Source organism: Macaca fascicularis, chromosome 9, assembly GCF_037993035.2.
Source record: "Macaca fascicularis isolate 582-1 chromosome 9, T2T-MFA8v1.1".
Lineage (NCBI taxonomy): Eukaryota > Metazoa > Chordata > Mammalia > Primates > Cercopithecidae > Macaca > Macaca fascicularis.
This window is the reverse complement of record NC_088383.1, coordinates 131157747-131174443: the sequence shown is the minus strand read 5'-3', so window position 1 is coordinate 131174443 and position 16697 is coordinate 131157747. Positions and strand designations below refer to the sequence as shown.

General features: G+C 49.6%; 1 protein-coding gene and 1 long non-coding RNA gene across 47 annotated transcripts in view; one reads left to right on the top strand and one right to left on the bottom strand.

Moving 5' to 3' along the window:
• The window catches only part of TACC2 (transforming acidic coiled-coil containing protein 2), a 258699-nt gene that overhangs the window by 76154 nt on the left and 165848 nt on the right, over positions 1-16697 (bottom strand). For 16 of the 46 annotated variants that reach the window (XM_074002948.1, XM_015456783.3, XM_074002956.1 and 13 more), the window contains exon 1: positions 13394-13658. The exons of the other annotated variants lie outside the window; for them this stretch is intronic. In XM_074002948.1, coding sequence (XP_073859049.1) covers positions 13394-13461 — 68 coding nt within the window. In that variant the 5' untranslated portion in view covers positions 13462-13658. Of the gene's footprint in view, positions 1-13393; positions 13659-16697 lie in introns of those variants that run through there. 46 annotated transcript variants of the gene reach the window in all.
• On the top strand, positions 12891-15856 carry LOC123566870 (uncharacterized). The gene is made up of 3 exons (XR_006689560.3): positions 12891-13250; positions 14761-14883; positions 15037-15856. It is a non-coding gene; the product is annotated as an uncharacterized lncRNA (long non-coding RNA).

Sequence of the window (16697 nt, the reverse complement as noted above, 5' to 3'; positions counted from 1 at the left end):
CTGAAAAGCTGTCCTTTTGTAAAACACATTGATATCCATCAAGAAAATCTACATTAGTAAAGTATCTCTATCAGGACAGGGGCTGCTCCAGGCAACTGTGATGAACCAAGAGATTTTATAGGTATAACAAGACCACATTTACTCACCCTACACTTCCTCCCCTCACCCCTCCATAAGTTGTCTCCACCACCCACCAGAAGCCCCAGGCCCCTCTTCCTTTCTGTGGCTCAGGGTGCTATATAAGCTTCCCTCTTCTGACCCTTCTTTTGAGTCTCATATTTTGTGGGACTCCCAGCAGTACACACATAATTACTGCGTTTTTTTCTCCTGTTAAGCTATTGTATGTCCATTTAATTTGTAGCCCAGTCAAAGAAGCTAGGGGGGCGGAGGAAGCCAGTTTTCCATCTCCTACATTTGCTGACTTGCTGTGACTAATCTCATTCAAATTCTGGCTTCCTAGGGCCACATCAGGCCTTTCAGCAGCTTGAATCTGCATGGTTCTCTACAAGGCCACACATTTTACAGAGAAAAAAAAAAATCTATTTTTGTCTACACATATGATGTGACTCTTTCTCTTTAGCTAGGATGAGCTGTGAGCACTGGCATGAGTCCCCTAGTCCCTCACAGAACAAAAGCCAGCCTATTTCAAACAACTCCCCTGTGGGAGCCTCTGATGCACAAAACCACTGTCTATCCGGGCGCAAGAGCCAAAGTTCATTATTGATCAGGGAGGACCTGAAGGGAGAATTTCAGGAATGCCAATTTCCAAACAATCCTAAATGACAAAGCCAACCTCTTCTAAGAATAAGGACCCATATATTAAAAGAGCCAGACCTCTGAGTTTACAAATGTGAAAACTCAGAATGAAAGTCAACTTGAGTGGCACCCAATCTTCATCGCAGCCACCATTCTGCCACTTTGGCCTTTTCTCTTACAACTTGACTACTCCAATTTCATCTTCACAGACATATATATATACACACACACACACATATGTGTGTGTGTGTGTGTGTGTGTGTGTGTGTGTGTATTTTTTGAGACAAAGTTTCGCTCTGTTGTTCAGGCTCGAGTGCAGTGGTGCAAACACGACTCACTGCAGCCTCAACTCCTGGGTTCAAGTGATCCTCCCACCTCAGCCTCCCAAGCAGCTGTGACTATAGGCGTGCGCCACCATACCCAGCTAATTTTTGTACTTTTTGAAACAGGGTTTTGCCATGTTGTCATGCTAGTCATGTTGCATGGGCTGGTCTCTAACTCCTGAGCTCAAGCAATCTGCCTGCCTCAGCCTCCCAAAGTGCTGGGATTACAAGTGTTGAGCTACCATACCCGGCCCATCTTCTAAAATTTTTGACCAATAAAATATTACCTCTGGATAGTGAGAAGATATTTCCCTGGGTCCCTGAGTTGTAGACAATTCAGACAGTCTCCAGGAAAGTCTGTACCTGGTCACCCCTATACCTTCGGTTCCTTTCCTCTTACTCTGTCAGGCATTTAAGCTCTGAATTTTTGAAAGCATAGTCACATTTGAAGAAGTGGAAGAAAAACAGTATCCAGAAAAATAAAAATTCACATAATTTTGAGCCTACATTGAGAAATGCAACATGTGAACCCAAGGAGTGAGCACAAGGAACAGAAACAGCATTCTGGACAGAACGGGGTCTCAGCAGGCTTGTTTCTGAAGGTTAGTGCGGGCATGAAGGGGTTTCCTTGTTGTCACAAACAGTTCAGGAGTGATAACTAATGTATCCTTTCCCATATTAACCAATGTATCCTTTCCCACATTAACTAATGTATCCTTTCCCATATTAACCAATGTATCCTTTCCCACATTAACCAATGTATCCTTTCCCACATTAACTAATGTATCCTTTCCCATATTAACCAATGTATCCTTTCCCATATTAACTAATGTATCCTTTCCCACATTAACTAATGTATCCTTTCCCATATTAACCAATGTATCCTTTCCCATATTAACTAATGTATCCTTTCCCACATTAACTAATGTATCCTTTCCCATATTAACCAATGTATCCTTTCCCATATTAACTAATGTATATTTTCCCACAATGCATCAGTGTTTCAGTGTTTTTCTTCACCAAAAATTATGCTGTATTTAAAATACAAAACCGGGCCAGGTGCAGTGACTCATGCCTGTAATCCCAGCACTTTGGGAGGCCAAGGCAGGAGAACTGTTTGACCTCCGGAGCTGGAGACCAGCCTGGGCAACATGGCAGAAACTCCATCTCTCTAAAAAATACATAAATTAGCCAGGCGTATCCCAGCTACTAGGGAGGCTGAGATGGGAGGATCATCTGAGCCTGGGGAGGCTGATGCAGCAGTGAGCCATGACTGCCACTGCACTCCAGCCTGGGCAACAGAGTAAGACTCTGTCTCAAAATAAGTAAATAAAATTTAAAAATAAATGAAACCCACAGTGATCTCCTTTTCATGGGGAATCTAAAATAAAGCCAAACTCATAGAAACAGAGAGTAGAATGCTGTTTACCAGAGGCTAGGACATGGGGGAGAGATGTTGGTCAAAGGCACAAAATTTCAGTCAGCTAAGAGAAATTAGTTCAACTACCAGTTAGTTCAACAGTTACACTAAGTACAGCTTAGTGACTATATCTAGTCAATAACAATGTGCTATATACTTGAAAATTGCTAAGAGTAGATTTTAAGTGTATTCTACACACACAAAAAGTAGGGGAAGTAATACACTAATTAGCTTGATTTAGCCATTCTACAGTGGAATTTTTATTTGTCAACTAAAAAACACAGAAGCACAGTGTTTCACGAATGTTTTATGCACCAATTCTTCTCCTGGTTCCCTAAACACTTACGTATTCTCTTTACCTACAGAATTATTTAGCAACAGAGAGGGAGATAGGGTATTAATTCCATTTCACTGACATCACAAATGAGGCCCTGAATGCCAGTCGTGTCAAGCCCATGGAGTCTGAGTGGGCACTGTCATGTGTCCAGAAACCTAGGGCAGGTCCGCGCTGAGCAAGTGCCATTGCCCGCTAGCTATTTTTCTGGGAGGTATTGCCAAAGCGCTGCACTGTTCTTAACAGCAGAGCTTGCTGGCTAGGGCTGATCTGGGCAGGCTCTATCTTGGCAGTGCTGGCTGAGTTTACCAGGCACACCCTCAGCCTCCAGGCCACCTGTCTTGTTGGTCCAGGTAAAATATGCAGGTCACAGATATGGACTGATAGTCGCACCCACTGGAAAAACAAAGAGGAAACAGAGAAACTACAATCAGGACAAAGAACCCTTGGACAGTCCACCAAGCCCCGTGGCATGACCAGGACAACAGGGATAGTCCCATCCCACAAAGGCAGAGAGAGAGGAGGCGCCGGGCAGAAGAGCTCCGCTGGCTTCAGCCTAGGCTTGGCTTGGCTCAGCCCAGCCCAGCCTAGCCCACTTCCCTGTCTATGGGAGCAGGTGGCTGCTGGCCTCAGGTCATGGAGCCTGGAACGTGCATGGGGCTGAGGGTAAGAGCTGTGCCCCAGAGAGGCGGCTGGCATTCATGGTGTGTGCTCCATAGCAGGCTCAGCCACGCTCTTCCCTTATCTGTTACCAGAAAGGCTGGGCAGGAAGGGCATGGAGAAGGAAGACCTCTGGCTCCTGAAGTCCTGCTTCCCCTCATCTCACAGGGCAAGCGAAGGACCACCTTCCACAGACACGCATTCCCTTCTTGCCTAGTGCTCTTCCCCACTGACCCCAGGGCCATCAGCAGCAGGGCTCCTAGGAACACAGTGCCACGTATGACCACACTCCTCCAGCCCCTTGCCTCTCCTGTGTCTCGTGTCACTTCTCTTAGGCTGTGCCCTGGCATGTAAAGATGCTCGCGACAAGTGCCAGACCTGGAAGTCGCCCCAGGAGCAGGTTGCCTCCCATGGCCTCCCCAGTTAGGGCAGGAGACTGAGCTGAGCTATCAAGGGGCATTTGTGGACCAAGCCACAGCCCACAGCGTAGAGCCCGGCTCTCCTTTCAGGGCCCTCACCTCCCCAGCCTGGCTCTGGGAAGTCCCCTAGCAGCTGGAAGCCAGTATGTCTGTCAAGAAGGCTGCAGAGAGGACGAGGCAGCCCCAGGAAACCACAAGAGTAAGTCAGCTGTTCTAGATCAAAGGTGATTCGAAAACCCAAAAACTCTGATGCTTTGGGCTTTTTGGGGTTTTCTGGGGTGAGGAGGGCCCATTTTTCTAAAGCCATGCTAGCAATTACCCCTGGAGGAATCCCACCTGTCAGGCACAGGCGATATATGCCCTCTTTTCTCTAAGTCAGTTTGAATTGGTTTTTTTTTTCTACTTGCAACCAAAGGTACCCAAGCTGAGGCCACAGGCAAAGCCCGTCTGAGGATGTTCTGGGTGCAGCTCTGCCCAGAAACACCTCTTTTGGCCCCAGGCTCCTGGTCACAAGCCTTCACCTGCTCACACAAACTCCACCAGTCACTGGTTTGGGGGTCCAAACGCAGCGCTCTCACGCAGGGGCCAGAATGCCAAAGGGACGGCCTGCCCCTCACCCCCTGCCCTCCCCTACTGCCTCTCGCTCACCCTCTGTGCACTCCTGGCTTTTCCTCCTGCCACAAGAGCCTGGTGCTGTGAGGGATGTTCCTCACTCCCCCAGCAGCCCCGCGCCCCAGGACGGCATCTTAGGGCCATTCATGAAAGGCAATGGGCAGTCACAGGATCCTCTTCTGAAAGAGGCTCAGCTGGGAAGTTCCATGCAGGGTCTAAATGTGCGCAGATGTTCTCCCTAAAGTAAAGCCAATAAAGCCAACCTCTCCCGCCTTCTTCCTGGAGGGAAAATACTTCCAGACCACTGTAGGCACCTCCCTTTAATGCAGAACAATGAACAATGTACAGCTTCCACCAGGGGCCTGGATAAGTGGCACAGAGGAGCCACCGTGAGAGGCTGGAGCCCCTTGGATGTGGCTGTTTCTCAAGTACAGAGACCCAGATCTGAGCCCCATGAAGGGTGGTGCTGGCACAGGACTGCAGCAGCAAACTCAGCTCCTCCTGGGTGGGCAGCAACAACAGACTGTGCCCTCCCGGCCTGATTCTCTCCCCAGCAGCAGCCGGAGAGCAGCCCAGGTATTTTCTAAATGTCAAGCTTCAACCTCGACCAATAGCATGCTGTAACCATGAGTCAAAACATAACATTAAGAGCCAGCAGTCACGGGTCATATCCCTGCAGCCTTGAGTACAATCTAGCTCATCTCTAGGGCTCTACATTCAGGCTTGGATGGTTTTAACTCAGGCCAGTCTCAACAGGTGTCGGGTACCGAGAGCCCATACATTTGTCCAACCACCTCTGGGCTTGCTGGGCCTCAGGAGGGGTCAGCTTTCTCTGAAGATGGTTACAACTATTTTCCATTGGGCTAAACACAGTAAACACCCACCCTCCTTGGAACCGACCTCTAGAACATCCCTGAGGAGCTACATGGAGACAGAAAAGAAAAAAATACTTCAAAGCAAAGATACATGGAAGCGCCTGGGCCAGGGGCCCAAGGAGGCTCGTTTTTATTCCCAAATTAACCATCCACTGCATTTCCTCACGAGAGAAAGGATTTGCAATCTAAGCTGTTTCACCACGTGGGAAGAGGCCTCTGATCTGAATTTACCAAATGATACGTCCACCTACAAACATTTTCTTTTAGCGCATTGAAAGTTGAAGGGAAAAGATTAAAATGACTACCTGACTTACTTTGAATAATGACTAGCCAGAAAGACCTAAGTGATATTTCACAAATGATGTGCTGGGGGATTTAAAGCCTCTGTTATTTCTAAAATCCTGATGTTTCCAGTTCTAACATCCACAGACTCTGGAACTCCACAAACACCTTGGAGTAAGTGAAGCTGGAATGTTGATGGTAAACTTGGCCCAGCAGCTGGCCTGAGTTCCCGGCCCCATAAGGACACAGAGCCACTGTGACTGCCTGACAGCAGGGCTCTGGGAAACCCTGAGCAGAGGAGCCACCCCACCCTGCCTCCACCCCCCTACCTCGGCCTCCACTGCTCTGCCCAGAGCCCAAGGCTTCTGTTTCAGGCAAGAAGAGCTGCATCCATCCACTTCCATTTAAGGAGAAAGTAGAGGAAAAGGCAAAAGCAGAAACTCAGAGGAAACAAGACCTTCTGACTAAGGAGGCAGACAGGTACAAAACCTGCGGGGAGGCCTACCACCCCCACTGGATTTATTGCACACCCACGGGATGTACTGTACAAAAGACCCACCTTCCTTTGTACAAGACCCACTGCTTTCCTTTGTAAAGGCTAAGAATGCAGGAACAAAGGTAATCTATTGCTCACGGCCACATGCCAGCCTCCTCACAAGCCCTGCGGCTTGCAGCAGACTCCTGGTCTACCCAGCCGGCAACTTCCTTGGGTGGAAGGAGATAAAGGCAGGAAAAAAACAGACCAGCCAAGGGATGGAGCAGAAGACGCCCACTGAGGGGAGTGGATGGAGCGTGCTAAGTCTCTGAGGCCAGACAGCGTTGTGTGTTCAAAGAAGTGACAGGCGACCAGAGTCCTGGTGAACATCAGGCGAGGGGAGGAGGGGCGGGAGCCAGGTGGCAGGGCCTGGAGGCGCTAGCAAGGGGTTTGGATTTTAGACTAAAAGCAATGGGAAGCAGATACACGTTTTAACCATGGAAGTCCAAGGATGTGGACTGTTCTAGAAAAAAGGGAGGTGAGGGAAAAGTGAAGATAAGACTTAATTACCACGGTCAGGCACAGTGGCTCACGCTTGTGATCCCAGCACTTTGGGAGGCTGAGGAGGGCAGATCATTTGAGGTCAGGAGTTCAAGGCCAGCCTGGCCAACATGGTGAAACCCCATCTCTACTAAAAATACAAAATTAAAACACCGTCTCTACTAAAAATACAAAAATTAGCTGGGCACAGTGGCGTGCGCCTGTATTTCCAGCTACTTGGGAGGCCGAGGCAGGAGAATTGCTTGAACCCGGGAGACGGAGGCTGTAGTATGGCCGAAATCATGCCACTTCACTCCAGCCTAGGGGACAGAGTGAGACTCCGGCTCAAAAAAAAAAAAAAGACTTGATCATCAGGTTTCCGGTTTGAGCACCTGGGTGAATAAGATTCCAGGTGTTGAGATGAGGAAGAGCGGGGTGGGGCTGGGTTTGTTTAAAATGTACATTTGTTTTTGTTTTTGAGAGGAAGATGGTCATCAGAGTTCTACATTGGACATGTTGAGCCTGAGCTATCCAGGAGAAATCCAAGAGGAGATATGAAGTAAACAATTGAACTGAGGCTGGGTACAGTGGCTCACGCCTGTAATCCTAGCACTTTGGGAGGCCAAGGCAGGAGGATCACTTGAGCCCAGGAGTTCAAGACCAGCCTTGGGCAATATAGGGAAGCCCTGTCTCTACAAAAACTTTAAAAATTAGCCAGGCATTGTGGCGTGCACCTGTATTCCCAGCTACTTGGCAGGCTGAGGCAGGAGCATCACTTGAGCCTGGGAGGTGAAGGATGCAGTGAGCCGTGATTGTGCCTCTGTACTCCAGTCTGGGTGACAGAGTGAGACCCTGTCTCAAAAAAAAAAAAAAGGAAAATTACAGTGCTCAGATGAGAGGGAAGGATATAAATTGCGGCATTATCAGCACATATTATTTAAGTCCATCAGCATAAATGAGATGTCTTAGAGAGGGAGAGAACAGAAAACAAAAGACTGCCAGGCCAAAGGGGACATAAGTCTGAGCCCTGTACCAACCATCCGTATAACCAGGAATCAGCAAACTACAACCTACAGCCTGTTTTTAGAACTAAAACTTCACAGAACATGTTTTCACAGAACATGGATTTATATGTTGTCTCTGGCTGCTTTTGAACTGTAACAGCAGAGATGTTGCACAAAGACCGAATGGCCCGGAAAGCCTAAAATATGTACTATGAGGTCTTTTACGGAAGTTTGCTGACCCCTTAATTTAAACCATCTAGAGGACTCAGTTTCCTTATCTATAAAAGTCACCCACCTTGCAGGATTAAGGGATATAGTTATTTCTATAATGAAAAAAATCTAGCGCACAGACACGGCATACAAGAGTTTCTGCTGAATGGGAGCCTGCTCAGCGGGCTTTTCACTCCTGGTTTCAACACTGCAGCACCCAGCTCTGTTTCCATATTTGGCAATGGCGTTTAAATAGCACACACCTGCACTCCAGACACAACTGCTAAAGTGAATTTGTAAATATAAACAGAAATGTCATCTGAGCTACTGCTTCCAACACAGGATAGATATGTGTCAGCAGTTCTGACTCAGTCAATTCTTTGTAGCCAACCAGTCTCCCCTAAACCCCTGTCCAACCTGAAACAAAAGCATCAGTCCATGAACAATTGGTTTTCACAGAACAATCGCTTACAATGCCTAAGTCCTCACCATTAATCTTAAAGGGAAGAAACAGAATTGTTCAGCATTGCTTGCTTACCCCAGAACCCTGCCCTAGCTTGGGTAAATCCATTTGGCAAGAACAGCCAATCATGTTTCAGAATAAAGTTGTTTCCTAGGCAACCAAAAATCTAGCCACAGAAACAGGCTGTAGACAGTAGAAAGAAACACAGGGATGGGAATGGGAGGGTCGATGGAGAAGAGTGACCCAGAATCCACTGACCTTGATCTGATGTTTACCTGCAGTGCCACACTCAATCAGTATCCAAGTCCTAGCTGTTCACCCTATCCTCGACAGGGCACCCTGTCCCAGGGCCCCAGCCTGGCATGGCCTCTTGGATGATTGGTAGCTACCTGGAGGACCTCGGAATATATTTGCCTTCAGCCCACCTAAGAGAAAGCCTCCAGGTAAGTACCACAGAGAAGATAGTGAAGGCCCAGGATCCTTACGAACATGGGCACAGGGCCACTCTGGTGATATCTAGGAATAATGGCAGGGAAAAATGCACCTGAGCTTCCTTTGGGACTCAATCTCCCCCTCCTACTCTACAGATAATTTTGCAGCTTATTCTATTTTAGGGGAGAAAAAACTCTATTGTGTCCAACAGTAATAGTCAAAGTAAAATTTCCCTCCAGGAACTCAGAAACTGGCTGCAACCCACATTAGGAATGCTGTCATTTAAGCTAAAGGATTTAGCCAAGGGTTGTCCCAAGAAACAAAGCCTTGAAAAAGATCTATGGCTGGGTGTGCTGGCTCATGCCTGTGATCTCAACACTTTGGGAGGCTGAAGCGGATGGCTCACTTGAGCCCAGGAGTTCGAGACCAGCCTGGGCCATGTAGCAAGGCTCCGTCCCTACAAAAAAATTATTTAAAAAAAAAAAAATAGCTGGGCATGGTGATGTGTGCCTATAGTCCCAGCTACTTGAGAGGATGAGGTGGGAAAATCCCTTGAGTCCAGAAGGTCGAGGCTGCAGTGAGCTGCGATCACACTGTTACATATGAGCCTGGGCAACAGAGTGAGACACTGTCTCAAAAAAAAAAAAAAAGAAGAAGAAGAAAAAAAAAGATCTAATGAGAGCTGAAGAAAGATTCCTGCGTGGAGCCCCAGCGGCTGTTCCTGGCCTTCTGAGTGACTGACAGGCCGGCAATTTCAGGCACAGGGCATTTCCACTTTAGCAGTTTTCTGGCACTTATGTCTTTCTTGGAGTCTTTACAGATGTGGCATCTCACCTCTGAAAACCCTGCAAGGCAGGAGGGGCAGGATCAGAGTCATCGGATTTTCTCTACAGCTCCCAAAGGTCAGGAACCACATGAGGGAAGGGACCAGAACCCCACTTCTAACCATAGGTGCGTGGAGAGCTCCAATCTCTCCACCTACTGCGGTGGTACCCGAGATCCTTCTTTTGCCTGGCCTCTCTCCAGCTACATCTGATCCCACCCACTTCTGAAATCTCAGCCAACTCATCAACTTCCCCAAAGTAGCTCCCAATCCAGTTTTCTTGTCTGTCTTGGCCAATGCCACTTCTTTCTCTTAGTTACCAGGGTATGAAACTTCCACTTTGTACTTGCCACTGTCTCTTCTCTTCCCTCCCCCATCTCGTCCATCACAGAGCCTGTTGCTTCCTCCTCCATCACTTCTCTCTCATCCACCCTGGCCCCTCTACTTCGATCCACGGGTCTACAGAGGTATGGGTTTCCGTATTTGTGATTTGTTTTTCAGAGCCGAGGGACGTGCTCACTTTGAGAGTAGGGCAACAGTCGGGACAGGCTGACTTTGCCAACAGAACCACCACTTTTGGTCTCTGATGATAATGGCCCCCTGGGTGGTTTTCAGTGGCCAGGATGTGGGGATTTGGTGGAAGCTGAGGGAACCCCTAAAACAGATGTCTCCAACTACACAAAGGACAAAGTACCTAATGCTGCCTCACTTAGCAGAAGCCGCACCACATGGGGCTGCCACAGAAGCAAAGGATGAACAGCAGGTCTGATCGATAGCTGCAGACCACATTTACTCAAAGTACTTCCTGTCCATTCCTGTGTCTCCTACCATCCATACTGAGAAATCAGTGTTTTCTGTGGGAGAATTCTCCCTCCCCTTGCTACCCATGTTCTATTTAGAAATAAATGGCCACTATTTCTACAAGAACTTCTTTGCCAGATAGAAAGGAGCAGTCAGAGAAGTGACCAGCTGTTTCTCATGGACAGGATGGAGGGAAAACTGAACCAGCTCATGGCTTCTCAAATTTTGGGATGCCTACAAATCACCTGGGCATCTTTACAAGTCCCTGGATGAAATGGAGATTCTGATTCAGCTGGTCTGGGGTGAGGTTTGAGGCTCTGCGTTTCTAGCAAGCCCCTTCGGGAAGCTGATGCTGTAGTGTGTGGCCCACCCTGGGAGTAGCAAGGAACTGGTCACCACTTGCACCTTCATCCTCAGGCTTCAATCCCCAGGCCCATGGGACTTCTGCTGCTCCAATCTTGATGCTCGAGTTCTCAAAAGGAGAGATACAAAACTCGCTCCCTCCCTACGCCAATGCACTCCTGCATAGAATGAAGCTGTCAGCTGGAGCTACAAAAGCTGCCCAAAGGCACCCCAAACCTGCAATTGGAAGGAAAGAAATCTTAAAGTCCCCCCCAAAAAAAAAATCCTTCAGTCACTTCCAAATCCTCTATCTTTTGATTTCACTCTTACACCATGGCCCTCCTTAAGCCAGTCTTTCACAGGGAACCAGCAGAGAAAAAGGGAAACATTCACTCTAGATTCCGGTTGTCAGGAGCTGGACCCCGCAGCAGGTGCTCACCTTGTGTTTGTCACCATCCCTGCAGCCCTGACAGCATCATCTTACAATGTAACCTCTTTCCTGCCATGGACCCCACACTCTGTTGCTATCTTGTGTATTATTCGCATGCATGCATTTTTAGCTGCACGGAAATACATACTACCAAGAAAGACCTGCGTCTGGGCAGAAAAGAGGCACTCTCCGAATATATATTTTTAAAACCTCTAGACTGGAAAAGAGCACATCTGTAGTAGAAAAATAAGCCCCAGTTATTCAGAGAGCAGAGATGGGTTTTGAAGAGGACAGATGCTAGCAATGGCACTGGCCCCAAACACTTCCTCTCTCTCCATTTTTTTAGAACGAAAATGTTATGGGATGGAGGGTGGGATTTTGTGAATGAGTGAATATACTATCTTAAAGATCTATATTTAGAGACATTTCAGAGGCAGCAGTTCTACGGAGAGAAGCCTCAGGCGGGTGCATATGGACCAGCTCAACCGTGAAAATATTTGATAAGCAGCTTCCATCACAATGTGGTCATTCAGCCTGAAATTTTATTTAAACACCACTATTCCAGTGGGCAGAACCTTAAAGGACCTTATCCAAAAAGGCACAGTTACCTAACAGAAGCTCTCTAAACTCAGCCCTCACCTGACAGAATACAGATCATTTATTAACTCAGCTGAGCAAGAGGGCGGGGATGTTAGGGACTGGCGAGCTGAATTTCCAATGACTGAGGAGCACATTTTCCCAAACGTACAGTCACTTTGTCCTTTCTGTTTCCTAAGCTCTTTACTAGATAGGTCTGAGCTGTGAGAGGTCTAAGCTGTGAGAGCTGGCCAGTGCCTGTCACTGATTAACTCAATTCCACTATAGAGACTTGCAAAAAATAGGTTAAAATGCGTCTTTTCTGCCTAGACTCGAGTTGTATTTCCATGCATCTAGCAATACTACACGTGCATGAGAAACAAGGCAGGCACAGCACAAGGATCCTGACATTTAAAAAGAAAATTCTCAAACACGATGTACCTCTATTATAAGACGATGCTTTCTCAAGCTACAGGGGTGAAGACAAATGATGGGTGCACACCTGCTCCGAAGAATGATTCCCTGCTAAAGAGCTGGAGCCCAGAAAACCACAAGGCTCAGCCTAGCATTACATCACCACGCCAAGCCAGCTCCTCACTGGATCCCAGGGGTCGGGGGACCAGTGAGGAAGTCCCCCACCTTGGGGCCCCATCCCTCCTACAACATACAGACCAATCCCCAGCATCTTTTAATCTACACATCCATGACTCTTAAGAACCCACCACTTTACTACCCCCACCCCAAGTCCCCAGAAAATACTCTTCTCTGAAACAGTCTTCTCTCTGGAAAAGGTGGGGGGAGGCGGGGGGCGGGCAGGTGAGGCTGGGAGGTCCACTTTGGATACAAGCCTGAGTTGCTGAAATGCGACCCGGCAGGCAGACCCATTCAATAAGCCCCATCATCCAAACATGCCTGGTAGGTAATGGAGACGACCATAACAGAAACGTGAATTCTAAAAAACACTCAGCCAGGATAAAGGCCACTTCTGAGCACGTTAGCTCTGTGGTTGAGAGAAAAGATCGGATTCCTGGATCGATGCACAGTCAAGCACTGCCTCCACCAATGACAGGACGGTTCGGCCCTTTACTAATAATAGCAAGCGGCCTTGTCCTCGAGTGTTCACCAGAGTGAGTATGTGGATGATGCTTAGGCTAACTGGACGGAACGTCCACCAGAGCACACCACGCTATCTGCCCAGCCACACGCGTAGCTGCCCGGAAACTGGGCTGTCTCCCTGGGCACGGAGCTGCCACGCTCATGGGTTCTTCCTAGGAGGAGGCAGTCGCTGATGCCTGGCTGTTCCCTTGCAGGAAATACCACTGCGCCGGGGGTGCAAAGGAAACATGCTGACGGCAGGAGAAGCCCCCGACCATGCACCCACTGCTGAGCGACCAAAACCGAATTCCTGGGAATCGTTTCTGCCCGCAGCAGTAACTTGGGGCTACCAGATGCTCCTCCCAGAGCAGTCACCAGGTAAAGCCTTGCAACGCTGCGGAGAACCCTAGGCCAGCCTGGGCTCCAGGCTGCACAGGCATTAGGAAAGGCGACACTAACAAAGCCCGGGCATCCTCTCCTCCTCCCCGGGAGGCTCGGGGCGGCCCGGGCGGAGCACTTACATTGCCTCGGAAGCCTCCAGGTTCAGGTCGCTGGCTGGGGCTGGCTGCAGGGACTGCGACCCTCCCATCCTCGCTGTGCCCTGGCGTGCAAGCTAGCTGCGAGTGGGGCCAGCGTCCTGGCGCGATTCCTGCAGCCGGGAGCCGGGGCGGGCCGGCCGGCGGCCGGGGTTACTGCACTGCAGAGGGGAGCAGCTGCGGGCATCCGTGGCGGCGGCTGCGGCGGCAGGGAGCTGCGACTCGCGGCCCGAGCCGGGGCCCGGGGGGCGAGCGCCGCGGATGTGTGCGCGCGAGTGTGGCCGGCGCGCGCCCGAGTGTGGCCGGCGTGCGCGGCTCTGCCCGGGGCGTGCGGGTGTGAGCGTGAGCGCCGGTGTGGTCCGAAAGGCTCTTCTCTTAAACCCCCCGGCAGCCGGCTCCTGTGTGTGACACGATGATGTCATCATCGCCGAGCAGCCCCAACGCCTGCATCTTCACAAAGCTCCATCGCGGGCTCCGGAAACGGGGCTGGGGGTGGGGAGGCGAAGACCCTCCCTCTGCCCCAGCCCCTCCCGCCTCGCGGGGACCGCCCGCATTGTGTAGCTTTGAAATGCAAACGAGCCGCGGCCCGGGAGCTGGGGCCCCAGAAAGGAGGGGCGTGGTGGTCGGGTGGGCTGACCACCGAGAGTAGGGGGCTCAGCCCTGCTGGCTCATCCCTCCAGGAAGGAGGAAATGGTCTCTCCCGGCCCAGGACCAGGGGGACGGTTGGAGGAACAGGTAAACAGGCTGCAGCGGGCCGCGGGAGCGACGCTGGCAGAGACGTGCGCCCTTTTCCACCGCCGGCTTCTGCCTCCTTCAGGCCCTGGGCCCTGGAGGCAGCTAAGGTCTGTACCAGGGAGAGTTGCGGGGCCTGGCCTCCAGGGACCTTTGCACCGCATAGTCTGCACGGCTTGGGGCAAGCTAGGGAGCAAAAGGTACTGGGCCTGGGAGCGGGTTGGGGCTGCAACACCATCTTTGGCCACCAAATGAGCCCCACAAAGCCAAGCCCTGTGCAAAGGCTCACCCTAAACAAGCAGACGCCTGGCCAGCTGAGCCACCCAAGGCAGGCCCCTAATGCAGCATCGTGTACAGGGCAGAGGCACTTTCCGTGACATGCATCGGCTCAGCTCTGTGATTCTAAACGGGCTGGGCCTGGAGGAATGTCCGTGACACCCTGTCACCAAGCTCCCAGTGCCCAGCGCCATTCTGTGGCTGGCAGCATATCACCCACCCACTAGCAGCCAAATCCCCAAATCCCCGTCTCTGGCCTGTGGCTGGCTGGGAAACCCTCAAGGCTTGAGCGCCTGAGCCGCCTCACTGAAGGCTGCTGGAGAGAGTTCATCATCTCCGCATAGGTACAGGAGGTTTGGGGCACACCTGGGAACCCCACCGTCCCCCTCATGCTGTACATTCAACACAACCGCTTCCTGCGCTCCCAGCCCAGACTCACAACTGAATTCAAATGGAACCTCTGATGGGTAAGTGGAAGACTCTTCCACATTTTCACAGCTTTTCTTCACCCATAGGGCGGTGAGCCTAAAATGTATCTCAACTGTGGCCAAAAGCAAAAGAAAATAAAAACAAAATTGTTCAAAGCATTTTAAAATTGCCTCCAATACACTGTTTTCTAGCGACGTGGCCAAGGACGTTTGGATGGGCTCTTGTGATACTGACACTCGAGGTCACGGTAGTTCCAGAGCTTCACAGGGACTGACTTTCCACTGCTGCTATTCAGTATCAGTGTCAAACAGAATGCCAGAGGATCAACATCGTTCTGTGGGATGTAACAACATGAAAGTTCCAGGAAACATTGAGAAGGTTTACTTTTGCATTTATATGAAAATAGCTAATGATTATGTCAATCTTGCAGGGAAGGTAGCTGTCAGGGGTGGCGTGATGAGGCGTGCTCTGGAAAGCACCTCCCGGGGAAGCTGTCACTCAATGTCAGCATTGGGTGTCACTTGGTGGCAAGGATCCTGCAACCTGTTCATCCTGTCATCATTCTCAGCACCCTGGGGGTTTGTTTCGCTGTCAGAAAACAGACCTCTTGGGCTCCATATGCAGGTGAGGGCCCAAAGAAGCTTACCACGCGGAGCTGAAACATTGGTAAGCTCTAACCTGGGCTGGTACTGTTCTGAGGAAAGTGGCCCTTTCCCTGGGCACCTAGGGACTGGCCTTCAGCCAAGCCTGGTACTCAGAAAATACATGAGGAAAAAATGAGGAACCACAATTAGAACTCATCTGCCAACTTTTAAAAACATTTTTCAGATGATGTCCAAAAGCACAAAGCCATCTAAATGTCCTTACCCTGAGTAGGTAGAGGTTCTGCTGCGATAACAAGATAGGGTTTGAAATGAGACCGGAGTTCAAATCCTGACTTTTCCCTCATTAGCTGTGTGGCCTGAGCCGACTGCTTAACCATACTGAACCTTATTTCCTCAGCTGACAAAAGAGGAAAAGCATCTATTTTGCAAGGACATTGGAAAAAGTAAATTAAATACCATCTATGAATGCCCAGGACCAGGATTCTTCTTTATAAGGTAAAAATTTCCCCCAAGTATAGTACCATAAAGGAAATTAAGGCAGCATTAAAGTGAAGTGCTTTTACGTAGAATCCCAACAACTGAAAAGCTATCACATAGTGACAGGGTATATTACTTAGTGGGACAACAGCATCTCACTGTTGTCAGAAACACAGTCAAGAACCAGGAGGGGGGCTGGGCACCGTGGCTCACATCTGTAATCCCAGCACTTGGGGAGGCCGAGGTGGGAGGATTGCATGAGCCCAGGAGTTCAAGACCAGCCTGGGCAACATAGTGAGACCCTGTCTCTACAAAAAATAAACAAAATTAGCTGGGTGTGGTGGTGTGTAACTGTGGTCCCAGCTACTCAGGAGGCTGATGTGCTTGAGCCCAGTAAGTCGAGGCTACCAATGGACCCCGAGCTGGTAATTAGCCCGAGCATACACACTCAGTGAGCAATGATCGTGCCACTGCACTCCAGCCTGGGTGACAGAGCGAGCCCCTGTCTCAAAAAAAAAAAAAAAAACCAGGAGAGAAACAAATAGAATGTGGGCACCATTACAGTCGATGCAACTAAAACCCATGCGTGATTAGTTTGTGTAAATTATTTATGGAAGAGTCTCTCAGACCCCCATTGAAGACGTTTTGATGCTGACTTTACAAACAATTTAAAACAAAGCTGGTGATCTAGTAACTCGGCCTACAGAAAATGTAAAGCTGAAGAAAATGAGGGAGAATGAGCAGAGAGGGAAAGGGCTGTGCTATGGACC